This window comes from Meriones unguiculatus, chromosome 1 (assembly GCF_030254825.1).
Source record: "Meriones unguiculatus strain TT.TT164.6M chromosome 1, Bangor_MerUng_6.1, whole genome shotgun sequence".
In the NCBI taxonomy this organism is placed as follows: domain Eukaryota; kingdom Metazoa; phylum Chordata; class Mammalia; order Rodentia; family Muridae; genus Meriones; species Meriones unguiculatus.
In genome coordinates, this window is record NC_083349.1 from 62,720,518 (window position 1) to 62,748,499 (window position 27,982).

Consider the following 27,982-nt stretch of genomic DNA (forward strand, 5'->3'; position numbering starts at 1 on the left):
CCAGGCACTAATCATACCTCATACAACTCCAGCATTCTGTGTTTTCTAACTTCAGCTGGAATCAGGAAGATAGTCCCGGAGTCTGGTGAAGTCTGTTGACCTGCTTACTGTGAGGTGGGGGCAGCTGCCACATGATCAGTGGCAGGGAATGTTGGGGGCTGAGCCTGCTGCCATTGTGTCTGATGAAAACACAAAATCTCTTTGAACTCCTTCTGTAGACAGAAGGAGTCGACCCAGTTCTCTCTTGGTCTTTTAGATCCTCTTCTGAACATCAGAATCTTCTCGAGATCAAACGCAAGGAGGGTCTCTGAACTCTGGGTGGCCTTGGTAGTGCACAAAACCAGCTGGCCTGGGCCTGACCTTGCAGAAGGACAGATGTGCAGAGATCACTGTTAGTGCCCAATTAATTCCTGTTGGCATGTTTTATTTCAAATGCAAAGCACTGTCAGGATTAAAATAAATGCTAGCAGTTACCGGGTACATTAAATTAATAATTTCTTCCCCCTTGCTTGATCCTATAATGCGCCTCAAACTCAGTGGATAAATAGTAAGCCTTCCTCTGGGTGATACTAGATGTGCTATATTCTGCTACACAAACTAAAGTAAGCTTCCTTTTCCTCCTTTGTCCCTCTTCTTTTCCCTCACCCCTACCCCTTGCAGGTCATACTCATCCTGACGAAGCTGTATGACTTCAACCTGGGGAGTGTGACTGAGAGCTCTCTGTGGAGGTAAGTGGATTAGAGCCTCTTAAAGCTGCGCTGGCTGCTTCAGCTGGGGAGAAACGTAAAGCCAAACAATGGAGAATCCTGATTCGGAAGGAATATAGGGCTTGTATCTCTGGTTCCCTAGTCGGGACCAAAGTGGGATGGGAAGAGGGCTTGACACTCCTTGGGCTTGTGCATGCCTTGGTGCCTTGTTGCTTCAGCAGGACTGTGGTGCTTGAGTCCACTCCCTGAGGCGGGGGCTGGTCAGAGATGGAGGAGGGAGATTCCTTAAGAAGCCACTGCCAAAAGAACAAGGGCTTCTTGCCCTGGCTGTGGATCCGCCTCGGGGCATCTCTAGCACTTGGAAGGTGCTATGGGGTTCAAGAAGCCAGTAGCTATGCAGACAGCACAGAGTCACATCTGTATGGTGGCTTTCATGGTGCCTAGATAGTTTTGCCTTTGTGAACCCTTTTTCCCATTGAGTGATACTAATTTTGTTTTGTAATTACGTCATAACATAAAATATTACAATGAGCATAAAGCCTAATGTCTTTCTTAGTCTTTATTTATTCTTCTCTCATACAGTACATCCCAACCCTTCCCTCCTTACTTTCCTTCCAGTTCCCTTCACCTCTCCTCTCTCTCCTCCTCTCAGACCCTGACCCCACTTTATTTTCCCCCTACATCCACTGTGCCTCTTTTCCCCTTCAGACAAGAGCAGGCCTCCAGTGATAGTAACTGAAAATGGGCTAACAAGGTGCACAAACCCTCATGTCGAGGCTGGATGAGGCAACCCAGTGGGCGGGAAAGGGTCCGAAGAGTGGGCAGAAGAGTCAGAGATACCTCCACTCCCGGTGTTAGGAGTCCCCCAAAACCCCCAAGCTAAACAGCCACAGCATGAATGCGGAGGACCTGGTGCAAACCCGTGCAGGCTCCGTGGTTGCCACGTCAGTCTCTGTGAGCCCCAATGGGCACTGCTTAGTTGATTCTGTGGGCCGTGTTCTCTGGCTGTCCTCAATCCCTCTGGCTCCTACAGTACTTTCCATCAGCCCATAGTGAAACATTTTTCAGCTTCAAAAGTTGATTTGCTTATCTTTATTTGAAAATAAGCTAAACGTTGGTCCCTAGAACATGCTGTGAATTGGACACACTGTTCCTCTTGTGCTTAATAGGGTAACAAGGCAACCTGAGAACAATCTGGGGGCCCATGGGACATGATGGAGAAGGGCCAGGGAGGATAAGAGGGCTCTGATTTAGCTTTGATGCACTAGTTCCTCTGGACAGGGACCACCTGGGTACAAACCCTAGGCCTCCTTTCACACCCCGCACACAGTCACACACTGGGCACTAGCAGGAATCACCACCGGGGGTGACTTGGTAGCTTGCGCTGTGTGCATACTGCTGCAGGCCGGGGGGCCTGTCTGTTTCCTTTCGTTTTCTCTGCAACGTGTCAGCATTGGGGAGGACAGTTCCAAAAAGGGGGTGGGGTCTACTTTATCTGGCTACAGCACTACCCAGTGCAGTGTCCTGAGGGTTCCCAGGGAGTCTGGAGTATGAGATGCCTCATTATCCTGCCTGCAAAGCTTGTTGAGGGCTGGTCAGAGCAGATCTCACTAAAAAAGGGAGTCAACATAAAATTAAAGTTTTGGGGCTAAATTATCAGATGGCAGAAGCCTGCCTCCTTTGGTGTAAGTGGTACCAAATTTTGCTGTTCTGTGAAAGTTGGCAGAGGTGTAAGTTATCTCTACCTCTAGCAGATGAGAGCTGGACTGATTCTACTCACGCAGTTCTGCCTGAGAATTAGGGCTCAGAAGCCTTTCCTAAAGCCCCCAAACAGAGATGCAGCATGATACTATAAGCCTCGCTCTTGTGCAGTCGGTTTGGTCCAATCATGGGAGCAGTCAGTAAATCCCGGTCTTAGGTTTGGAAACACCTGTGCCTGACACTCCGTGTTTTAGAAACGGTTTGGCTAGGCCCAAGAATGACCCAGGCGAATCCAGAGAACGTGGCCCAGTTGCTTGATGTCACAGTCTCTGAAGTGATGAAGTATTCCCCGAAGTTATAGCCGCTTAGTGCCATCCTGGATGCAGTATACAACCCAGTCACTCCAGGCACCCTGACATCCAATTGCTAGAGTTCAAGTGTGGCTTTGCGCACTGAGCGAACTCTGTAACTCAACCTTTGGACACTTAGTCTTGGTGTATTAGTTTCCTGGGGCTGCCACAACAAATGACTCCACATGGGTGGCTTAAAAGAGTAGACACTTATTCTCTCAGTTTTGTAGTCCAGGAGCCCAAGTTTAAGGTAGTATTATGGCTTCACGCCACCCTGGAAGCTTTAGGGAGAAAAATTTCCACATCTCAGTGTTTGGAGGCGCTCACAGACCTCATAACTGCATCCCTTCATTCTCGCCTTCATCTTCACCTGATATTCTCCTGTGTCAGTGCTCCTTCCCCACAGCCCTGACCATGCCCCCACTTGGATAATCTGGGGTGGCTTCATTTCAAGGTCCAATTTGACATGTTAAATATTTACTGATTGATTTACTTACTGCCTACAGACAACCACTGAGGCTTTAGAGAGAGGAAGGTGTGTTATTCTTTCATTGTCACTTAATGTTGTGCCCCCAGCACCCAGAGAAGGACCTGGCACTCTAGAGGTGTTTAATACATATTTGCTCAAGGAATGAATTAGTGAGTGACTTGTGAGGATTAAATAATAAATGCGAAACCACTTAGGACAGTAACAGGTGTGGGAAGAGCTTACTTTGTTGTAATTATTAATGATTATTAGAACCCTGTGTGTTTGCATTTGGTTTCATTTTCACTATTGACTCTGCATTTGGGGATCCATTGCTGTAGGGGCTTGTGTAAGGGAACTTCTAGGCCATGGTGGGGATAGAGTATGTTCTGTGGCCTTTAGTAGTTTTTAGTGACTAAGGATAAAGGCTGGACAGGAGGAAGGAGAGTGTCCCAGGAATTTCGTCCCTTGGGCTCTCTGCGAGAAATCATAATATTGATGCTTACCTTATTGAAGATTATTTATGGGATAGCTTCTCTAGGCTGGTCCACAGCTGAGGAGGGAGCCAAGCAAGAGGCAAAGAGCCTCCTGGGAGTTCACGGGGACCCAACCAGTTGTCCAAAGGGGACCAACCCTAGATTGGATTCTCCAGTGCAGTTAACAGAAAACATATTCCATATGTTGTGACATTTTGAAGATTTGTAGAGATCTATGGACTTTGCCTGTGGACGAATGTCAGATAAGGATGTATTAGTTTGTGTGTTTGTGTGTGTGTGTTAGATTTAGGGTTTTCATGTGTTAATAAAACCCACACTAGAAATTTGGTGCTAGAACAGGAATGAAGAAGACATCACTCCTAAAGTCTGCAGGCTTTTATAGTTTGCTGGGGTCACTGGGAGACTTCTAACATTTCACTGTCTTCCCAATTTGTCCCAGAGCTGCCTTATCTCTCATTTGCCTTTCCTGTATTGACAACAATGAGAGCATTTACAGTTAGAGCCTAGAGCACTGATTTTCCTTCCTAACACAGTGGACTGATAAAAAGAAACTAAATTAAACCCTTTCAGCTTCCCGCTTTGGTTTAATATTCTTAACCATGTTGAAACTGACTTTGGTGACTTTCTGGGTGACAGGAACGCCCCGGAGCAGCAGATGTCTTGACAAGATGACATCCCTTGCCAGATTTCAACATGATGTCATTGTTTGCCCCCACTGGGTTAATAATTCAGAGGGCCTCTACTTACAAACAAACAAAAAGATTGAAAGCATCAATGTTTCCATGTCCTCACGGTATTTTTTCTGCAATTCTTTGGTATCGTTAAGCTATAGGTGGCCATAGGGTTTTGTTTTTTTCTGTCTCCACTAACACTAGGATGGCTGGGTAAAGTTGTGTAGTACAAATGTCTGATGATCTCAGGCAAAGGACACAGCACATATTGGAGTGCCAGTATAAAGAATCAATGACTCAGGATCAATTTTTTGAGGCACAATGCTCCTCCTAAAAAATCTGGGTTGTGAAACGGAGATGAGGTGCTTCTTTGGACCATCATGTGGGCTGTCTTCTCCCATGTTTTTGTCTTAAGTTGAAACTTCCACTAGAGACAACTTTCCTATCCTGCCTTCCCCAATCCCAGGTCATTTGGTGTGTAGGTGCTGTAGACTGACTCTAAGCAGAGACTATGCAGCCTACATGTGATGATGCTCCTGTGACATTTTTATATACCTCTGTACACATGGGCACCCTTGCTTCATTTGGAGGCACCTTGAGTCCTTGTTAAGAGAAATGAAACTCTCATAAGGCCAGTTAATCTACTGCAGGAGCCCCAAGTATTTGGTTCTAAATGTACATGTCATACAAGAGTTGTGAATTGTTGACAGATGGCCTGTTGGACTTGTCCATCCCACAGGTTTCTGAGGGCTTAACCTCAGATAAAAAATGCACTGCATGAGTGAGGCCCTCACATACATGAAATTTCCCCAAGCCTGGGGTCTCCACAATTGCAGTTTGTCCATAGAAGCTCTCTTCTGGGTATTGGGTTGTGGTCCTCAGAGAGTTTACATGAATCTGTAGTTATCTAGGCATAAAAGAGCCAAGAATAAATATATTGATCAATAAATAGATAAATGGAAGGATGGATAGATAGAGATAGATATCCATTAAACATTTGGTTTTCCTCTTTCTCCTCTCTTGCTTTATTTCAACTACTCTCTTGCAAATGGGAGACATCCTCTTCATGGAAAAGCTACTAGATTACAGTCTTTTCTTCTGGATGTCTGCCTTCTGAGTACCCAGAACATTGGGGGTTTCTGGTTAGGATATTTAGGGAGGAAGACTGATTATAATGCACATTCTTCTGAAGACTCTTGCATTCCTGGGTTAGATGTCCCTTCTCTGCTCATGGTCAACTTTGCATTCTTGTATTTCACTGATAGTTTGTCCTTCGACCATGAGCTTCTTTGGTCAGGGACCACATGCTTTGGGTGTCTCTGGATTTGCCATGCATAAATATTTAAATTACATCTTATAAAGGCTTACAAATCCAACTGAAGCTTCTAGGGGCCTCTAGCCAAGCCTCACCCCAACTCCTCCTTTGTATTGAGTTGTCTTGCCTCTTGGGCATCTGTGGCTTTTCATCTGCTTCACAAGCAGTTGTCTGAACCATTTATTTCCTCTCTAATTGTTCTGTCAGTGACCTTTCTCAGGGATGCTGCTTTTTAAATATAAAATGGAGACCTTTTGGATTTATTAATTTTCTGTTTGCCAAGAAAACCCTGACGATAATTGCTAAGACTTCCCAGAAGTTATTAGTTTACAAATTTTAATGACACTCATGATTTATTTATATGCTTCCCTCCTTCTACAGCTGCTCACCCCAATTCCTTAGTGAAATTCCTACTGAATCTTGGTGAATTAATGGAAACAAAACTGCAGATTGGAATGACATTTTTTTTCCACTAGGCTGTTAATTAAAAGCTTTCTGTCTTATCTGTTAGGCTCTTCACATGTGAGGTTCCAAAGGCTGGGCTGATGTAGATGTGAAATCCTCTCTATAGAACTGGGACCTTTTGCTATTTCCTTTCAGTGGTAATGAATTTGATGAAAAGTCCTGAATGGGTCACAAAGCATTCAATTGAACAGGTACTAATTGAGCATCCGTTGTTTAAGCACCCCATGCACATTGCTGGGAGTTGCAGAATACGAATTTAATGATTGCTATCTTCAGGATTGTTTAGTTTGGATAAAAGATAAGATGTTTGTACAAAAGAAACTAAAGCAGCTATATGAAAGAATTATGTGCATATACATGAAATACACTGCCTCTTCAATGAGTTTCTCTGTTACAGAAACACCTAAGTTTTATTCCATTCTTTCCACAAACAATGTAGAACAATTATAGGGATGAACTGAAGAAAAGATTAGTATGACACATATATGTTATTTTGATAGATTTAATTCAAAAAGTGTGTTTATGTGTTTGTATGAAATATGCATATATTCCTAAGTGCACAGGTGTGTGTAGGATTCTCACCCATGAAGACTCCTATGGAGACTGGGAGTTAATGTCAGGATATCCCCTCCTCTCCCCTTCCCTCTCCCTTCTCCCTTCCCCTCCCCTCTCCCCTCTCCTCTCCCCTCCATTTCCCTCCTTTCTCCTCCCCTCCTCGCCTCAAAAACCTTTTGTTTTTGAGACAAAATCTCTTACTGGATTTGGAACTTGCTGTTTGAACAAGATGGCTGGCCAGTGAGGCCCTGAGATATGACTTCCTTTCTCACAGTGCTAGAGTTACAAGCCACAGTATTATATCAGACTTTCACATATGTGTGCTGGGAATCCAGGCACAGGCCCATTTTACCCATAAAGTTATCTTCTCAGGTCCTTAAGTTTTTAAGTTAGTGTACATAATGATGTGACATTTATTATGACATTTGTAGTATATACATACACACATATATATGTAGTAAGTTCTGTTTTTAACCTCTTTTCTAGTCCTCTCTTGAATTTTTTTACCTCCTTCTCCCATTGAAATATCTTCCTCCCTTGCCATATTCCCCTTTCTCCATTTGTGACCACCTTGGACACCTGTACTTCCACACTAGTACACATGCATACACATACTTATATTTGTGTGTACATGCATTTACTTGTACATATAGAAAATTACATTTAAATCTGCATTCAGATATGAAAGAAAAGAGGCAGTTTTTTTTTTATCAGTTACATTTTATTAACTCTGTATCCCAGCCATGTCCCGATCCCTCATTCCCTCCCAGTCCCTCCCTCCCTCCCTCATCTCCACCGTGCCCCTTTCCAAGTCCACTGATAGGGGGGACCTCCTCCCCATTCATCTGATCCTGTTTTATCAGGTATCTTCAGGACTGGCTGCAAAGCCCTCCTCTGTGGCCTAACAGGACTGCTCCTCCCTTCCACAGGATCTTTTCTGAGACTGACATTCAACCAAGGACCATGTATGGATATAACCTAGAACCTCCACTCAGATGTAGCCTGTGGTAGCTCAGTAACCAACTGGTTTCCCAAAGTGAGGGGAACAAGGACTATTTCTAACAGGAACTCAATGAACTCAATGACTGGCTCTTTGGTCTCCCCACCCCCAAAGAGGCAGTTTTTATCTTTATGTGTTTGACTTGTTTCATTTGATGTAATGATTTCATCAACTTTCCTGTTAATGTCATGATTTTAGATTTCTTTATGACTGACTAAAATTCCATTATGTATATATACCACATTTTAAATCAGTTCCTTGGAAAGGGGCACGGTGGAGATGAGGGAGGGAGGGAGGGACTGGGAGGGAATGAGGGATCGGGACATGGCTGGGATACAGAGTTAATAAAATGTAACTGATAAAAAAAATAAAAAAGAAAAAAGAAAACAACCTTGAACAAGCAAAAAAAAAATAAATTCCTACTATCTGTTAATGAATATCTAGACTGCTTTCATTTCTCTGTTGTGAACAGCAGTAAACAGGCATGTGCAGGTATCTCTGTGGTATGTTGACTTATAGTCCTCAGCTATACATCCAGAAGTGGTGTAGTTGAGTCACAACCTAGTTCTACATTTTAGTGTGTTTGACGTATTTCCAAACTGACTTCCAGAGTGGCCACACCAGCTTGCATTTTCACCAGCAATGTGTACAAGTTCTGTATTCCCCACATCCTCACCAGCACCATTTTCCTGTTGAATAAAAGTATAATTTACTGCTCCAGTGATTAAGTCTCTTTAGAGAAAAATGCATCCCTTTCCTGTTGTCAAGAGAGGAGCAGATCCGGGATTTTCAATGGATACCAAACTTGAGGATTCTCAGGGTACCTGTGTAACATATACATAGAAAACAGTAGCAGCGAACAAATATTTGCCTAGAGCATATGCAATCCTCCGATGTGTTTTGAAATACCTTTAAAGAGCTTATGACACATCACACAATAGAAATGCTGTGGCTGTGGTTTTGCTATTTTATCTAGGGAATAATTGTAATAAATTGGTTGGTGTTTACTCAATTTATTTAATTTTAAGTATTTTTTGTTTTGTTGTTGGGTTAAACCTTGGGTGTAAACCTGCAGACGTGGAGGCAGGCTTTATTTCCCATAGCTTTTACCGGAACTACTTGGAACAGCTGGACTTAATGCAAAACTCTGACAACCAGGTCAGTATTTAATGAAACCGTCCTTATTTGCTCATGTGCTTTAAGCCCAGACACTGCCAGTAAGATCCAGGTGATAATTGTGCTGCAATATTTAAGAGAAAAACTTCAGACTTTCAAAGGCATTTTCACCAGCAATCTCACTTTTCAGAGGATTTCTAAATCTGTTTTAGGTCCTTGACTGTTTTAGACAAGCAGTGAAGGCTAGTGCATTTCTTGGTTTGGATATGCCATGCGGATGGTGGCATTGACATCATGGCAATAACAATGATCATGATGATCTTAGGTTCAAGAAGCAAAGATGCAAGGAATGATTTCCAGTTCGCTCAACAATTTCCTTTTAGAGAGTTTTTATTTTTTTTATTTTTATTTTTATGTAAACCTTAGGAGAAGCTACATTCATTGAAGAGGTTTGCTATTCCTCATTTAAATAACAGTGAAGGCATGGAGCCATGCTGCATTCTCTAACATGCTGTAAAATGTGTTAAAAAAATAAATAAGGCAGATCCCTGGCCCATTTTTGGGATTCCATCTGTAATTTTAAAGTCTCCCTAATTGATTCTTATTTCCAGGAAGAGTTGGAAACTGCTGTGCTCTAAGGAAGTATAAGTTCAAGGCCTGTTTCTGCTACTGTGTAATACTCATATCATCCTTTTGTTCCTTCCTAAGTAAGGGCAATGTTTTTCAACTCCGAGTCTATAGGAACTGCCTACAGGAAGCACAAATTTTACGATGCTTGTTGGATCCTCGTTGGATGCTCGGTGGATGCTCGTTGGATTTCTGTGCTAGCAGCATTAGTCCTGAGTGCAGCCACACTTCCCCTCCTTAAGAAACCTGATGGTTAAGTTTAATCCAAGTGTCAACAGCCTAACACATCCTTCTAACTTGCTGCTCACTCGTGGATACCAGCCAGTTGGCAGGTACCAGAGTACCTGTCCGCACTACTTAGCTTAGACTCATTAAACAAAGAGGACACCATTGAGTCCAGGGAACATTTGCTCTGACTCTTAGATCATCAGACGTCTTACTTTACTGGTGGTTGAGATCCGAGAACACTGAGGAGAGAGATCTGGATTATGGGTTTAATGTTCTTCTGTTTATTATGAGGGAAAAAAATTACATTTTTATGGCCTGGTCTGTTTTCTTTCACTAGGCATGAGCCTGGCATGCATAAATCTTGATTTTTTTGTCCAGTGGCTGAATGTATGGGCTGTGTCTGTTGATTGTTATTTTATGCTGTCTTCTCTTTTTTGCAAGTACAGCGCCAGTTTATCACAACCACAAATAACCCCAGCATTAGGAGAAGGGGTGTGGAATTCTCCTCATTACTTTCCCCAGCCTGAGCTCCCTCTCATTTTCTCAGCAGTAGATTCATTAGCCTTCTAATGAAGTTAATAAGTGAGCAGACCAGTCAGTCCCTTCTAAAATAACATTTATAAATGGATGCATTTCCCTACTCTCAAAGGTAGGCTTTAATTTATTTCCCTGCCAGATGTCCACATGTGTAAAACTATGATAGGTGGGCTCTTGGAACATGGTTTGAAGCCAAGAATGGGAAAAAAAGTTAAATTTGCAGAGAGCCTATCTATTTTCACATTTATAGGAGAGTAGATTTTACACACCCCATTCCTGCTTATATATATAACGACTATAAAGATTAGATAGTCAAGCTTTCATTGTTACCTTTCCATCATTTGGCGGCCAATTACTTTATTGGACATAGACAGTTCATGCCATTTGGAGGCTTCTGGCAGCTTCACCATAAAGATCACTGCCCTAGACACAATAAATTGATAAATGGCAGCTCCACTCGGTCACATGTCGATGAGATTTCTTTATAGCAATCACTAAGCTTTCAGGGAAGCATTTCATATCTTTGTGCTGCTTCCAAGCGTAATGTCCAAGTTCAAGCTAAATTTAAGTCTTAAAATGCAATACAGTTATCTTTTAAAATGTTCTCCCTTTCAAAGAGTCCCTCAGATTTGAAAATCTTCTCCCCTTTTACAGGAGGAATGTGAGATCCATGTAATTGAATATTCCATTTCATAGATGGATAAACTAAGGCCATGAGGGGATTGACAGACAGTCAGTGATTGCAGATCTGGAACCCAAATCTAAGCCTTCTAATTCTCAGTTGCTGCCCACTCTTGCTGTTGTATTAGCAGTCATGCCTCACCCTTCCTGCTTGGTACTGTGTTTCATAAGATGTCTTTGGATAAGGGATTCTTTGGGGACTAGAAACTGGTTTCCTCGGATATTTGTGTAAATGATTTTCACTTTAGGTGAATCATGAGAACCACCTGGGAAATTTAAGAAAAGTCAGTTTCCTGGGCCTCTTTCCAAACCCACTGAATTGATTTCTGGGGCCAAGGTCTAGGAACCCACAGTTTCAAAGAGCTCTCTTCTTAATTAGTCAATGACCTGAGAGACTTCATGGCCATCTTGGCATCTAGAAGATTCATGGGAATTTGTTCTGGAGAACCTCTCCCTGGCTCATCAGTGTCCCTGTGCCCATTTTCCTATGCCTGGCTCAAAGTGATGAGCACAGAGACTCACAGCAGCCCACAGTTGCACCTTCATCATTATAAATGACAGCCATTAATAATTGCAATGGGCTCTGGCACTTACTAATTAGCTCCCTTTCTGTCAGCATCAGGCCTGTCTGATTGAGCAATTAACATTGATCTTGGAGAGCACTGACATAAGAGACTAGTCATAGGCCCTGACTCACTTTGAGGTAAACCTTATGAGGGTAAGTTGGCAGCTTGGAGTCTAGTCTCTATGGGGAATCAGGTGGTATTAAAAAGGCTTTCTTTTCACAAGCAGAAGAAAATCACCCTCATCTTAAGTTAGATACTGTATTTGTTGGAAATAGCCTAAGATAGCTCAACTTTTGGGAGAGGGATAGAACACTGGCTCACAAGTGAAAAAGTGTTGGGGTTTTTTGGGATGCCACAGCTGCTTGGTGTCCTTGATCTACTTACTTTTGTACTGGTATCAGGTGACATCTGCCTTCTCTGTGGTTTAAGTTCTTGCACAAAGACCAGAAAGGACTGATCTGGCTAAATATTCAAAGGTGAGACAGTCTAGTGGGTGAGAATTTCCCGTCTTCCCTGGCTTTCCTGACCATCTCTCTTGTTTGCATAGTACCACAATGAAAAATCTCCAAAAATATCAGAACACAAGACCCAAGAAATATCACATGGCTTCTCCTGGATTCTTGTATGGAAATGGCTTAATATGTACACAGTATGAAAGACTGTCCCTTCAACGTTACTATTGATTTAAAAGGCTGTCAGTTATTTTGCATCAGGGAACATGCTGGACATACACAGATGGCCTTGAAAGGGTTTCTCCTGAGGTTCTGTTTGCTGGAGGTAACTGGATGAAGCTTGGTCTCAGCTCTACAAAACCCCATAGTTATGACATTTGTTCTTTGATGCTTTCCCATGTAGCTATTGGTTAGATTTAGATAATACATTGGTTTGACAGGTTTCTCCTAAAGGTCAAGGAGTTAAAGCCTTCAGTCTGCAGCATTTTGAGCAGGAGATGGAACCTTTAAGAAGTTTCTGAGGGGAAATGGAGGAGGGAAGGAGGAAAGACAGTGGTGTGGGGAGGAGAGAATGGGCGGGGCTGCAATAGATATGTAAACTGAATAAATTAAAAAAAGAGGAAGAAGTAAAAGAAGAGTCTGTAGGCTCTAGTTGCAAGTCACTGGTTGTATACCTCAGGGCACAGTGGGACTCAGATGCCATCTCTCTTCCCCCTCCTTTCCTTTGCTCTCCAGATGAGAGAGTTTTGCTTCACCAAATGTTTTTTTGCCACAAGTCTGAAAATGATACCCCCAGTTAGTCATGTAGTGGAAATTTAAAACCATGAACCCAAATAAAGCTTCTCTGTTTGTAAGTTAATCATCTCAGGTCTTTTGTTACAGCAATGGATAGCTGACTAATTCAGCTAGTAGACATTTCCCCCTAATCTTCACATCTGGTAATATTCTCCTTCTACCTTGTACTCACTCACAGATGTAAGAATGCTCTTAATCACCCACAGATCCTCCATGTCTCTTAGGATTGATGAAGGTAGATAATTTGCATATTATTTAGGTCTAGTGTGCCATTTCACATACATCATACAGTTTCTGTATTTGTGTGTGTGTGTGTGTGTGTGTGTGTGTGTGTGTGTGTGCATGTATGTGATCACAAAATTGGAGGAGTAGGTTTGTTTCTCTACCCCCACTGGCAAGATATTGAGCTGTTCCATCTTGGTAAGGTTCTCTTTTGTTGCATGTATCTAAAAACATGTGTGTTAGTGTTTATGTGTGTGTATGTGTGCGTACAGAGTCTGAGGATAAATTGGAGAAGTCAGTTTATCAATACTGAATCCTGGAAACCATTACTGTAGGTTGAATCCCTGTAATATTGTTTCATAAAAGCTGCAAAACATGGAACATGATAGCATGTAACACTTTGGAATTGGCTTTTTTTTTTCTTAGCATGGATCTCTGCAGAACTATGCAAAGTATGTGCACATTAACGTTTTCTTTCTTTTCAATGTGATTATTCTCAGTGACTTTCTAGTCACTAGAAATATAAATGTGATTGTTTTTGTGTGTTGATTTTGTGTCCCATGATATTCTTTGGTTTATTTGGTGTTTTCTGTTAAATGCTTGCATTCAGCACTTGTTAAGGGCATTCTCAGTTCACCATGGAACAGAGGGATGCTGTACTTGACCATGAATTAGTTAAGTTCATTTATTTAGACCTACCACATAAATTAAAAAAAATGTCTAATATCCTCTCATTAAAAGAGGGATGAATGTAGGGATAGAGATAGGAAGGCAGAGTTTTCAAAGGACGAGAAAGAGAATGTGGGACAAGGAGGGTGGTAAACAAAACTTTCACATTACATTCTTCAAGAAATAATTGTGTTATTGTGTGTGCGTGTATATGGTGCATGTACCTCTCTCTCTCTCTCTCTCTCTCTCTCTCTCTCTCTCTCTCTCTGTGTGTGTGTGTGTGTGTGTGTGTACATATAAGGATGAAGGAGGGAGCTCAACGTTGTTCCCTAGGCACACTCTTGGTTTGAGCTCACTAAATATTCTAGGCTGGTTGGCTAGCAAACATCATGAATCCTTCTGCCTCCACTTCCACATCATTGGGGTGGGGTTGTAAATGCATTCTACCATACTGTCTTATGTTTTAAAGTAAGGTATGGAGATCAAACTCAGGTCACCTGGCTCTCATGGCAAGCCATTTAGCAACTGAGCTGTCTTTCCAGCCAAGTAACTGTTGTAGATTAATTCTAACTAATTGGAAGGTCATAGGGTGTTAAGTCAAGGAACCACATGTGAAGTGAGCTTTAAAGGAAGTCAGACTTTGGTGGGGGATATGAAGGATGAACATTCTAGATAAACGCAAGGTTAAATTCAGGAGAAAAGACCAGAAAACATTCAAGAAATGGTCAGGAGGCCAGAATGGTTGACATGTCGATGCAGGTTTGGGAAAGATGACCATGATAGAAGTTCTACAGGAAATAAAACTTGTATTGTGGGAATATTGACACTTGACTGAGGAGTTTAAGAAAAGTTGTCCACTAGAGGGAACAATTCAGAGACTTATGCTCTTCTCCTCATTCATTGATTGACTCTTTCATTTCATGTGTTTGCTTATTTCTTTGTCCACGCCTGTAGGATGTGCAGTGACCTGCTGTAATGCACAAGGAATGAGAAGGCAAGAAGATGAGCTTTGATTCTTCCTGATTGAGAGCACCCAGGAACTTCATTTTTCCCCTAGAACATCTGGGTGTCCATTGTAGAAGTGTAGATTCTAAATGTTTGAGCCTAGATGAGCTGGTTAGCCTTAGAGAGTCTTACTTGGTGAGAAGCCATTGGAAGACGAGGCTTCATTCGCTTCTTGTTCTTAGATAAAGGTTAGATGTCAGGTCTCTAAAAGCATCGAGTGTAGGTTCTCTGGGGATACTGGATCTCTTTTAAACAGGATATAGAGAGTGCGGAAGTAGCATGAATCCTTAAATTTACTCCATTTCCTTCCTCAAGTCTGCTTCCTGTAGGGATGTGGCCAGTGATGGTGGGAGTGGTGGGTGGTGATGACGGAAAGCTCAAGGAGCTTGAGTCAGATTGATTCTGATTTACTCTGATGCTTTGATATTCCATCTTTTTATCTTCTTGGAATATATCTGCCCAAATTCTTCCAGTCTTGAGAAGTAGGAATGCTGTAAAAGATTTTTTTTTCAAATAGGAAGAAACAAAGAATACCTATAACTCTCCTTTTTCCTCTGTTTTTGCATATTTAAATTTTTATATAATTTTACTGATAATAATAATTTCCAAAAGCTTGATAAATGAAGAATACTCTTACTTGCTGTGTAAATCCCATTCACATTATAGTACATTTTCACATATGCATAACTATGTATATTTTTACCTGTATACTTTCACATAATTGAGAGCATCTTGTAAAACCAGCTTCTCTTCTGTTTCATATAATGTTTGACTAAGCATTTTTCTGTGTTATTCAAAGTGTTTTCCAAACACACATTTAATGTTGTGGAATAGGTTATTATATTGCTGCTCCATAATTTACTTAACTGTTTATTCTTCTATTTTTGGAGATTTAGGTTGCTTTCATTTTTCTCTATTTAAAAAGTGTTCTAGTGTTCTATTGCATCCCTAGGTGCATAAATATTTTTTTATTTGCATTTCAGAGTCTTTCCTTAGGATAGCCTCCTGGAGGAGAAACCTTAAGACTCAGCACATGCTGTCAAACTGATTTTGAGCAAAGTGCATTTTGTAAACTCCTTGGCTGGAAAAGCTAAACTCTGAGATTCAGAGATAGATACCGCAGCAGTCTGCAGTATGTCCAGACATGAGGGAGGTGTCTGTCCATTACATGATTAATAGTAATTTGTAGGTTTAAAAGTTTTGTTAGGGTTATTGGCAAAAGTCTTAACATAATTGTATATTTGAAAGGATTTCTTTCTAGATTCCGAGGCTATACATGTGTCCTGACAACTGAGCATGTCCAGATCCATCTGCTTTGAAAAATAAAAGCAACAATGATACCATCATAAACTACAATAATGATAATAATACTTGTCATATTTATTGATCGTTATGTGCCAAATGGTTATTGGAATGAAACCACATGCTTAGTTGGTTTCCTTACCATAAACCATTGGGGGAAAAGTATTAGTACAACCCAAATTTTGCATCAGAACAATCTGAAGGCTGGTGTGTTAAACTGATTTTTCTGTGTAAGAAGTTGTAGAGTTAGAATTTGATCTCAATCCACTAATTCTAGGGCCTGTGTATTTGAAAGTTGTCGTTGGTGTTCCCAGAAGTCTGAGATATATGACTTCCCTAGTGTAAGATTTTGATGTGAAGGCATGTGTGTGTGTGTGTGTGTGTGTGTGTGTGTGTGTGTGTGTGTGAAAGGTCAGGATGTCAATAACATTTTTCTTGAGTTGGACCTGTGACTTCTTCACTTCAAAGCACTGCCTTTATAGTATCATCAAGAGAGTTATGCAGGTACTCTGGACTCTTTGCTTTCTTAGAATTGGAAAAAATCTCAGCTCCTTAACTCTGCCAGCATCCACTGAACTACCTATGAAAAGGAAAGAATGTGCTTTGTACCTGTTCTCTGTGTTATTTGTACTCTTAAGTCACTGTTAGGTAAAAGCATGCATTCTGATGCATATTACCTGGGTTCAAATCCAATCTCTGCCACTTGCTAGCTTTGGGAGCTCCTTTTTCCTTCACTTTACCGCTGGGTGTGCTTGATGGTAGTACCTAGCTGGGCAGCTGAGAGGATGCTCAGGAAGGTGAGAAAGTGTTTACAGTAGTGCTTGCTTCAGCTTCTGTCACAATTTCTCAGCCTGTCCTAGTTCCTATGCTGAAGTCTCATGTCTTCCGGGTTTTCCTCACATTTCCTTGCTGTAAGTAATAAAACCTCATGGAATTCCTCCTTAGAACTGCTCTTTTGATACCTCCCTCTACTATGAAGGTGGCACAGACCATGTATTTTCTGAAATGTACGAAGGGTAGACTCTTCAAGACAGTATGTAGTAGAATTTTAGCAGAAACCTTGTATTGGGCATGAGTTCTGGAGTGATGTCACCTAGGCATTAAAGTAGCTTTTTTGTCAGTGACTATTACCTGAGATTTTATGGGGATGTTCTTTTGAAGGATTCTCTGAGCTTTTGCATAACTGAATCTAGAGACAGGATTGGCAAATCAGGTAGTCTTCTCTGACTGAGAATTGCTTAGATGGTGGATCTTTTAAGACAATGCCTAGGTCAGATAAGAAGTTCTGGTCTGTAGAAATTGACTTGCTAAAATTGCCTTTTATGTAACAATAAAAAGTATTTCTAGGAAGTTGTCAGTGTTCAGTCTTTGAGAGGCTGATCTTTCTCTGCTGCTTGAGAAGCCTAACTTCAACTTGCAGAGTCTCTCTTTTCTTTGATTGATTGTAACTCAGAACACCAACAATTGATGCCCAACGTGGAGCTTGGAGAAAAGAGAGATCCGGATACTACAGGACTAAAGGTAAGTGAGTAAGTGAGACTCCAGGATTTGGCAGGGTCATGGGGAATCCCTCATCTCAGGCGAGGCAATATATACAAATAGATAGGCTTTTGAGACACAGAATAACAGAAAGAAAAGAATCTTCCTGATGGAACAGGGGAAGTGTTTAATCAAGGAAAATAGATTTTTCTGGGTAGAAAAAGAGAAAAAGGGTTTAATCAAGGTGTGCAAATATGAAGGCTCAAAAAATAAATAATAAAGAGAGAGAAGCCTCTTCCTGGTAAGACTAGAACAGGGAAATGGCAGCACTGTACTTGGCAGGTGGCTCAAGAGAGATGTCTCCAGGGTAATTAGTCTATGGAGGTCATGCAGCATGCTGTCGTATTTTGGGTGGCTTCAGTGGCAGAAATGTGCCCTTCATAAATCTGGAGGATAGAAGTTCAAATTCCAGGTTGCCAAGGTATTGTCTTCTAAGATGGTTGCATCTATCCTACAACCCAGCCCTGGAAGCCCGAACGTGGTCTATGGGATTTCCTAGCCTGAAGAAGCATCACCTCCTCTCTGTCTTCTCTGTTCCTGTTTTCTCTTGGTTTCTTTTCTTATACAATTCACTCTGAATTAGTGGCATGCTCTACTCCACTATACTCTGTTGTTAATAATCTTCCATTTCCAAGTAAGGTAAATTGTGAAGTTCCCAGAAGATGTATCCATACTCTTTTTTTTCCAAGATGTATCCATAGTCTTTTTTTTTCTTTCTTTTTTTGTTTTGTTTCGTTTTGAGAAACAATTCAAGCCACGACTTTGAAGATATGCTCAAAGTTATCTCTCTCTGATGAGGAAGAGTTAATCAGGATCTTCAGAACTGGGAGCTAGAGGAGAGTCTAAGCAAGGCTGTGAAAAGATTCTATGCTATATGGGTGTGGGAGCCAGACTGATCCAGTCAATGAGGAAAGAGTTCCATGGAGATAAGGGAGAGGTAAAGAAAACAAAACAAAACAAAACAAAAAAACCTTGGGTATTTTGTCAGCCATAGTCAACAAATTGGACTTTATTGGTTGAAATGAGAAATAGTTAAAGGACTTTATGTGCAGTTTTACTCTATTAAAATTTATTTATTTTTGAGACTGTAACATACTTTCTTGTCTACTTGACTGTACTTTTTATGAATTCTGTATAACTATCTACTTATAACTTTTTTTTCTTAGCATAATATGTATGCTTTAAGATAGTATAAAAACTGAAAGTCTGGTTGCATTTGATGCCAGTATTCCCTCAGTTTGTTCATATGTCTGTTATTATAGTTTTATTTTTCATAAAATAGATGGTTTACTGTTTGTAAATAACCAAGTAGACTAAATCTTTACTTACGAAACTGCATCTTCAGTCTTAAATTTCTGTCACTGGAGAGTTCTCACCTTTTAAACCTGTTCTGACGGGAACTATATGCTGAAACTGTTGACTCTGCCTGATATTCATTTGGGGAAACACTTGTGTGTTTTGTGCTCAGTTATCTCATCCAATCTTCCTCTAAACCTTCTGAAGTAGGTCTCATTGTATCATTACATTTCCTGCATGGGGAAGCTGAGATTTCAATATGGGGATTGCTCTACTCATCTGTAAGCGATATAGATGGACTTGGGCTATTAGCCAAATGGCAGAACCATGGCATATTCATAACCAAAGAGTTTGGTTGATTTCTTTGAGTGTTTCCTAATCCGTTCTTGTCATTTTGGCTCTGGGTACTAACTTTCTGATGGGTACCAATAAGTTACAAGGAGAGCCAATACTTGTGCAAAATATTCTGCCTCACTGTTTATCATCCCCTCCTTTGTTGATGCCCTGACCTATATGCGAATTTCTTCCCTTCTTTGAGCCAGTTTAGCACCCACCATGTGTTCCTTTTCCCACACTTTCCCTCTTTTGTGGTTTCTTCTCATTCATTTGTTACTTGGCCTGACTTGTGCAGTCTCTTATTACCTGACTGTATACTTAGCACGCTGTCAGGGTGTGAAAATGTCTGTTGGGACAGTCAGAGGAGGAGGATGTATTTGAGTCTCCTTGGCCTTACTATTAGGAGTCTGTTGAAAGCCTGCTTGAGCCTGACAGCTGTTGGGCTGTAGGTGTCCTATGTATGCCTTGTCAGGCAACCTTCTGTGGGTGCTTGGTTCTTGGTGACCCATCTGCACTTGCCACTGGTCTTGTAGTGGCATTGATTCCCTGATTCCCTTTCTATAGCTAATATTCTGTCACAGCTAGATGGTGTAGAGTGAGATTGTGGATATTTTGGCGTGGTGGCATGTATTGGAAGCCAGCCAGCTGAAAACTGACAGTGGCACATGCAAAATGACATAGTTTTCAAAATTCACTAGATGTCTAGTGACAGTTCCCAGACTGTTTATCAGAGCTGACAAAATGGACATTTTCAAGAGACTGGAGTATAAGAGGAGGTAATATGTTGGGGGCATTGATAATAATTGCTAGCATCCATTGACTGGAGACAGTGTGCTAGGAGTAGGTACTTTCCAACGTTGTCTGATCTGAACATCGTGATGGCGAGATGTTTAATAAAGGACTAGGTGTGGGGTGAGCCTGATGCTGTGAGACTTGGATGATTGTTTTGTAGGTTTCTAGTTTTGCTATTTTTCTGGGAATATGAGAAATTATTATATTAATTAAAAGACTTCAGTTTGAAAAAAGACTTTGGATAGATTCTTCTCTTCCAGGAGTGGCTGACAGAAAAGCTTGATGGCACAGCAATCACATTCCTAGATTTCAGTGAATGCAATCTCTCTGCTATTTATGGACAAATGCAGTCACAAAAGGGTCCATTTAATTGTAGGCATTTTGGGAAACTCTCAGTGACCTCTGCTACACAATGGGACCAGAGTCATACTTAAGTTCCTTCAGGAGTTAACTGCTCATACTGCCAGGACCACACTTGGGACCAAGGTCTGGTATGAAGGTTCCATATTCTTGCTCACAAAGGGCTCACTGGATGTACCACACCTCTTTCTTGGCTCTTTGGTGCTGTTATTGGCAGCAACAGCCAACAAATTGGGCTTTTTATCTGGTCCCTGTTGTCTGTTATTGAAGTAGCAGACTTAAGGTAGCCAGTCCAGTGTATGCAGATTCAGAAGAGCCCACGTAGATAGAGGGATAATATTGTGTGGTGCTAGGTCCAAACTGTGGTTCTTTCAGGGTATTTAGAACAAACCTATTTTTTTTCTGACTGAAGGCTTCATACCAGTCCAAAATATTTTTCTTTTCTCCCAACCCTATTCCTCCCCCCCGGCTACCTATCATATTTTTCTTTTCTCCCAACCCTATTTCCCCCCCCCCGGCTACCTATTTTCCCCCCAGCTACCTATCATAATTTTTTCATGGACATAAATACCCTTTATCTTGTGCATTTTCAACCTGAGGGTCTCTTCCCCAGGGAACATCCACTTCAACATTTACACTTGAACATACAGTGAGATGTCTTGGCCGGCCAGCCTTTCAGTCCCTTGCTGGACAATTATCATTATACAGCCTGCAATCCCTTTACGGCTTATGCATGTAAAGGTTATTTATTTCACCAGTCTTTCACTCTCCCCAGCCACATTGATTAACTGAGATTAGGGGCCACCTTCATCTCCTACTGCATGACTCTTCACTGTGAAGCACTCTGTTGACACCTGGCTAGATTCGTGTACTAGCAGGAGGAAGAGACGTGCGTCAGGAAGACAAGCCTGGCTCTGTAGATGGAAGCCAAGGGTGATGGGAAGATGGCGTGTCTTGACCTGGCCTCTGTGAATCTTTCCCTTAAGACTCTCAGCTGGATTGTTGAGGCTTCACATGACCCATAAACTGAGTTTTCCCCTCATGTTCAAGGGATTGAGAAAGAGATTCAGAGATTTGCTTAATATACCTTGGCTAGGGAGAAAGGTTGGATCCAAACTAGAAAGAACATATTTTGAACAGATTTTTGGGTAGAAAAGTGGACACCCTTGAAAGATTCTGAGATCTTTAAGAGATTTTCAACTAAACCCTTTGATGGGAAACCTAAGATATGAAGGCAACTTAAGATATGAAGGCTTTCTCTTGGAAAAAAATCTGAAAATCTATACTCAAATGGGAAGTTGAGGGGAAATACCTTTCTTTTTTTCTTTAAAAATGAGATTCTAAGCTATGTAAGGTGAATTCAACAGTGAAATCAATCAAGCTGCAGGGGCTGTGCTGTGCTCTTGTGATTGGTTACTGGGCTGTGCTGTGCTCCTGTGATTGTGATTGGTGACTAGGCTTCATGGGATAGAGATAAGTAGCAGTTGGTACTGTTCTTTGTACATTTGCACACATATCACCTTCTGGATGCCACCGCATCTGTAGTATGACTGTTATTTGGCAAGGGGATGAGGGGGAGAGAACATACTCAGGACCGAGGCTAGAAAAGTGAGCCCAAGAGAAAGGAGGAAGTCAGAGAGGGAATGGGGACATGAGTAGAGTGGCCTCTGTAGGTGAAAGGAACTAAGGTTTGACTTAGTTTTCATTCAGTTGTTTCTAAGCAGAAGAAATGAACACTGGTCAATGCAAGGAAGTGAAGGTGTTATGAAACAGAAGTTACATTACTGTGGTGGAAAAACAGGGGTATGACTATATAAAAGGATGGGTATTTCGGAACGAACAAATTATGTAATTAGTGTCTTACAGAATATTCTTACCAGGTTTGTTGATCCAAGAATTCTTTGTATTTACAGAGCTGGGAGGATTAGTCAGGCCCATTACTAATTGCTTATACTGTGAGATAAGCTACTAAATCTGTTAGGTCATGTAAAGGAATAATTTCAGTGCCTGAAGAAACCTGAGTTTGAACACTAGACGCCTCAGTTATCAGTTATAAATTGAGGGACAAATTATGTAACCTCTTTAATCCTCGCGTTCATGTCCTCATATGGAAAGTAGAGACAAATGTTGCTTAGAGGGATAACATGGGAATTAATTTTTACTGAATTATCTAGAGGCACTGTTAAAGGTGTTTATGCTTTATTGTTTTCCATTTTCTCCCTGAATTATTCTTTAAAAGGTGACCCTAATATTTGTGGAGTTCATGAGTTTTGACTTAATCCTTACCAACTCGGATGTTTTGTCTTTGCCGCAGTCTCGTAGAGGATAGTTACATTTTGGACGTTTGTATGCAGCAGCCATTCATGCTGTGTACTTTACTATGCGCAGGAAGGGTGAGCATCTTGGAGTATTTTCTGGGGGTACCCTGGAGCCATTGAACTCCCCTTTCATAGCAGGCTTTCCCATCCTTGTTTTCATTCCCCTACCCAACAACACATTTTTAGAAGCTTACTCTGTGCTGAGCACCATTCCAGCCCCTAGGGACTCTAAGAATGGGGCAAGGCAGACTGTGTTTATGTACTCATATGTATACCAGTAAGTGCAGAGAGCAAGAGACAAATGCACAATAAGCCTGGTAATAACTAAATGCCATGAGTGGCACGTTGTGGTGTGTCAGGGGCTATGTGTATATAGGAGAGAAGAGGCAGAAGGTGGGAAAGGGTGCCTTTTATTAAAGTGGTCAGGGGAGACAGAGCTGGAGTACACTGATGCACGTGAGGTGCAGTTTATAATATGGAGAGGGCTTTCATTCTTAAAATTCTGTAAGCACCTCCTTAAAATTTGCATCCTAGATGCCCTTCTTACTTCCTCCTGCTAGTGATAGCCCTGATTAGAAGGTGACATTTAAGCCCAGGCCTCAGAGATAATGAGGAGGAATTTCTTCAAAGAGCTGCTTGGTCATCAACTAAACAATCAAAGATTGTGTTTGCTGAGGCTCATTTTAATGTGGTACAGAGATATCTGCGTAAATCCTCTAATTGCCAAAATTGACCCATCAATGTTAAAGACCCCTTTTAAGTGGATCATTTTCTTCCTTTTACACAGCCATCAAATGCAGTACTAATGAGGGGTGGCATCCATCTTGTTTTACAACCCAGAGTCTTTCTGCATTCCTTGTCACACCTGAATTTGACTTTGTGTGTTTCTGAGAAAGAGGAGCAACCCCCTTCTCCGCTTTTGCTTCATATTCTCACACACAGTTGTTTCTTTAATTACCAAGGAGCCTTGTGGATCAATACAGGTGGCCCTTTTTTCCTTTACTCTGATTGTGGAATGCTGCAGAGGTCTGTTCTCTGACAGAGGGAGACAGCCTTGGCAGCCGTGTTGGGGGTAATATCTGTAAATGGCATGGATAGTACAAGTTGTTACAGAACTGCTATAAATGATTTCTGAATATTAATGCAAAATAACATATTGCAAAATCATCAAACTTCAAGCAAAATTTTAACTCCTGAGCAACATGGTGTGTTGCCTTCTCTAATATCCTCTGCTGGAGAGTCTCCCTGGTAAAGCCCTACACTGTGACAAAGCCGTCTTCTCATGGGCCGGCCCACCTCCTATAACTTCTACAATCACAGGGACTCACATCTACAACACAGGACAGCACAGAGCTATGACTCCATAGTCATAGCTTTCAGTTTGGAGCTCGTCCAGGCAGTCCTGTATTTCTTCCTGGGTTTGTTTTCGTGACGGAAACCCTCATCACCGTAAGATGAGATTTTGCATAGAATTTTTGCAAGCTCAGTCCTATGGCTTTATCCCACACATAGATACTTTCAGGTCAAGTTTCACGTGAGTTGGGAATTCAAATTCCCAAGTTCATCCTTCCACTGCCTTGTCCAAGGACATCAGGAGCAACCATCCAAGCTTATCACAGTCATTGTTTTCCTAAGCTATTTACAAGCATCTCAAAGGGCCTTGATTATTATAGGTGATAGATTAGGCCTATACAATGCAGGAACATTTTTTTGTTGTTTGTCACCATCATAAATTTGTGTCATGGACTGACCTTGTTCTCTTCACTACTGTAAATAGTCATTAGTATTTTAAAATGTGATTACATAAAGTGTAATTCCAGAAACTTTAGATCCAATTTAGAAAACTTGTCCTGAAGATTCATAAGCTTCCTCTTAAAATTCAGACATACATATGTACATACATACTCACATAGATACACATATACAAACATGCATACATATAATGTGTTAGTCAGCTTTCCATGACATCAATGAAATACCTAAGACTACCAACTATGGACAAAAGAGGGTTATTTTGGCTCAGAGGTTTGGAGCTACTATCTCATGATCAGTTGGTTCCATCCCTTTTCGACATGTGGAAAGACATCATGGTAGAGAAAATACTTACTTTTTGGCCGGGAAGAAAGTAAGAGTGAAGAGGGAAAAGCTCAGATCCTGCTCAAGGGTATGCCACACAGTGACCTACGTATCTCTCACTAGGCCCCATCTCTTAAACGTTCTAGCATATTCCTGTAGTACCTCACATTTAGCACACTAGCTTTGGGCGGTATTTAATATCTAAACTATAGTGATGTCTCATAAGCAAATGGCATGTGAGACTCTGGAAGCCAGAGTGTTCCGTATGTGAGTTCCCGCTTGTCTGTATATGTGAGAATCAGGATTGCTGACTGCATCTGTCTCTTCTCATAGGCTGGTACATAAAGTCAACAACATGCATCTCCTAGAGAAACTCCTCCAGTCCCTGCCATCAACCCGTTCTTCACAAATCAGAGGCAGACTACACCATGTGCTTTGTTGAAAGTGTGTAGGTTAAATGTTTGAAATTAGGGCTCAGTAGGAACGAGAGGATGCATATTGCTGTATGTACTGACTAGTGCTTGCTACATGGACTCTTTCTCTAGCACCTTCTGTTAGCTGTGTTAAGTAATTTACCATCACCACACCCTGCTTTTCTTATCTTCATAATGAGTATAATGGTAATATCAACCACAAAGAGTTATTGTAATCAGCAAAGGAGCCTCGTGTCGTAATTTTTTTTTATTATTCCCCCCTCCCCCCATATGGCAAGAGTTCTTGAAATGCTTTCTATTGCTTTAATACCCATTTCTCAGAAATTGAACACATGGGCGTTAACAGTCAAGTGTGATGACACACATTTTGATATGGTGCCATGAAGATAAAATGCATGTTAACAAAAATATACATTTGAATTAATAATTATATCTCCATCCTTGCTCATATACATTGTCACTGCACTTCCTGCTTGACAATACAAATATATTAGAAATGAGAGATACTGAGTTGTCTTACTGGTATGCAGCAATGGATGTGGAGTTACTTATTTATGCATACTTGAACTTACTCCACTGATACTTATTGAGCTCTTTCTTGTGCCATAATCTTTGCCATGTGTTCATGAAATCCACATGGCTATATGATTTTGTGATTTTTTTTCTGTATTTCCTTTTTTTTTTTTTTTTTTTTTTTGAGACAGGGTTTCTATGTGTAGCCCTCTCTGTCCTGGAACTTACTCTGTAGATCAGGCTGGCCTTGAACTTACAGATATTTGCCTGCCTCTGCCTCCTGAGTGCTGGTATTTAAGGTATGTTCCACCACCGCCAGGCTTGTTCTTGTTAAAAACTATTGTTCAGGTCTCAGTAGGTTAATGGCAGGTGCTCCCTGACAATGCAAGCCTCAAGACCTAAATTTGATCCTCACATCTTTCGTAAAGGTAGAAGGAGAGAAAAGACTCAGTTATCCTCTGACTTCCATACATGCTATTGCATGTGAGAGTGTGCGTGCTCTGTCTCATACAGCACACACACACACATACACACACAAACTCCCAAAACATACATGTTGTCTATCTCAAACAGCAATATCCCAAACTATTATCAGCTCCTGGCACCTTGACATGAGAAGTTATGAGAGACAGTTTTGAGAGCAGGCTGGGAAGAATAAGGGGTCAGGCTGTCTTGAACCTGTAGACTGCAAAGAGCAAAGGACAACTGGTGAGAGAGTAGACCGCAGTTGTGACCAGAGGAGCAGAGAGAATGACGAGCATACACATCTCAGCAAAAGGGAGGCTGCCAAGGTGAATACATTTTCCTTCACTGAGGGTGACCCCGTAGCCCTGTGCTCACACAGATTCTGATAAGCGGAGCCTATTCCACACTTGCCTGTCCTCCCACTCTGCTTTTCACTTCAGTGTTCTTCCTAGAAGGAATTATGCAATGACCATCTCTGAGGAATCCTGCATCCGCTCTACCAGTGTCTACAACATCAAAAGACGCAAGCTCGTTAGCTCTGGGGAAGCATAGAGACCATAGCAACATAAGACGGGAAAGGGAACAGAAAACACAGTGGACAGAACAGTCTCCCGTGTTCATGAGGAGCACAGGGTGTCTCAGTGTGCCTGAGTATATGACCAATTGGAGAGGAAGCAAGCCAGCCAGACAACAGCCAGTCTAAAGGCAGAATGATTATCCATATCTCTCAAGAGGTTATTATGCACCAATTTCAGGAAATTGCACATGAATTAACTTGGAAACACACAAAAAATGGCTCCAAGGAGCTGGCTACTGTGATGATCTGTACTTTGCTGATGAGCACATCAAGGCACAGAGAAGACTTCACTGAGGACTTCATTGTGAATTAAACCTTAAAGAATAGGTAGGAGTTTGCATGTCAGCAAAAGGAGGAGAGTTTTCTACAAGGGGATAAAGAAACTTATGTGGCCCCTTTTAAACTAAACTCAGGACAAGCTACCTCCAGGAGTGCAGCATAGATAGAGTTCTGCTGCTTTAGAAACTGAATCTCTGGCTCCCAGCCCCACTGTGTGTATCAGCTCTGGGCCTTTGGCAATCCAGGTGGACCCTCAAATGCAAATTGCAAGAAAGATAAATGAGAATTGGCAGCTGCATTTAATTATACAGCCTTCGCAATGTGTCTACAGCAGACATTTTTCTTATGGAGCGTCATTATTCTTAGCATGCCCATCTGAGTGAGATTATGCTTTGGTAATTGGTTCTGAATTCTTGATCTGTTTTTTTGTTTGAGGTGCCTTGCTGGAACTCCTTTTCAAATTCGTGAGCTGAGTGTGAGGAATACCTGTCAGAGAGACACCTTTTAAAGAGATATTGATTCTGCCCTTCCTGAAAATTTGCTGAGGTGAAAGCCAGGAGGTCCTAAAGTGACTGACAGGTTTGGAATGTGGGCTGTACTTGTTTAACACTCTCAAGCCTCATGGAGAGATCATGAGTTTCTACCCCCTTGGACCTTTCTAGAGTCCTGACTGGAACATAGGTACACTTTAGATGAGACGGTGACTTTTCTAGTTCCTTTCTTACTCTACCCATGGATTCCAAATGTAACCCAGTATCCATCAGCCTGACTGGATGAAGTACACAGACTTTACAGCCTGTTCACCAAATCCTATTCCAAAACTCTGTGCCCAAGACAATAACATTCACATAGCAGTAATTGTCTATGAACAGGGCATGCCAAAGTGTCAGTAATTGTCGCATGAAGCTTTTACAATTGTCCCTTGGTGTCTATGAGGGATTGGACCCAGTACCTGCTAAAGATACCAGAATTCATGAGCAAAGGTCCCATCACCATCTCTCCTGTGACCTGTGGCTGTTGCTCTTTCTTGTGAGGCTCTGGCTTATTGTCAGAACCTGAAGGGACTGGTC

The 27,982-nt window shown here is 41.5% G+C and overlaps 1 protein-coding gene across 1 annotated transcript in view; it reads left to right on the forward strand.

Annotated features, from left to right (window-relative positions):
• Positions 1-27,982, forward strand: part of Sorcs3 (sortilin related VPS10 domain containing receptor 3) — a 604,602-nt gene that overhangs the window by 190,861 nt on the left and 385,759 nt on the right. The window contains exon 2 of the mRNA XM_060390926.1: positions 661-728. Within this exon, the coding sequence (XP_060246909.1) occupies positions 661-728 (68 nt within the window). The remainder of the gene's footprint in view (positions 1-660; positions 729-27,982) is intronic.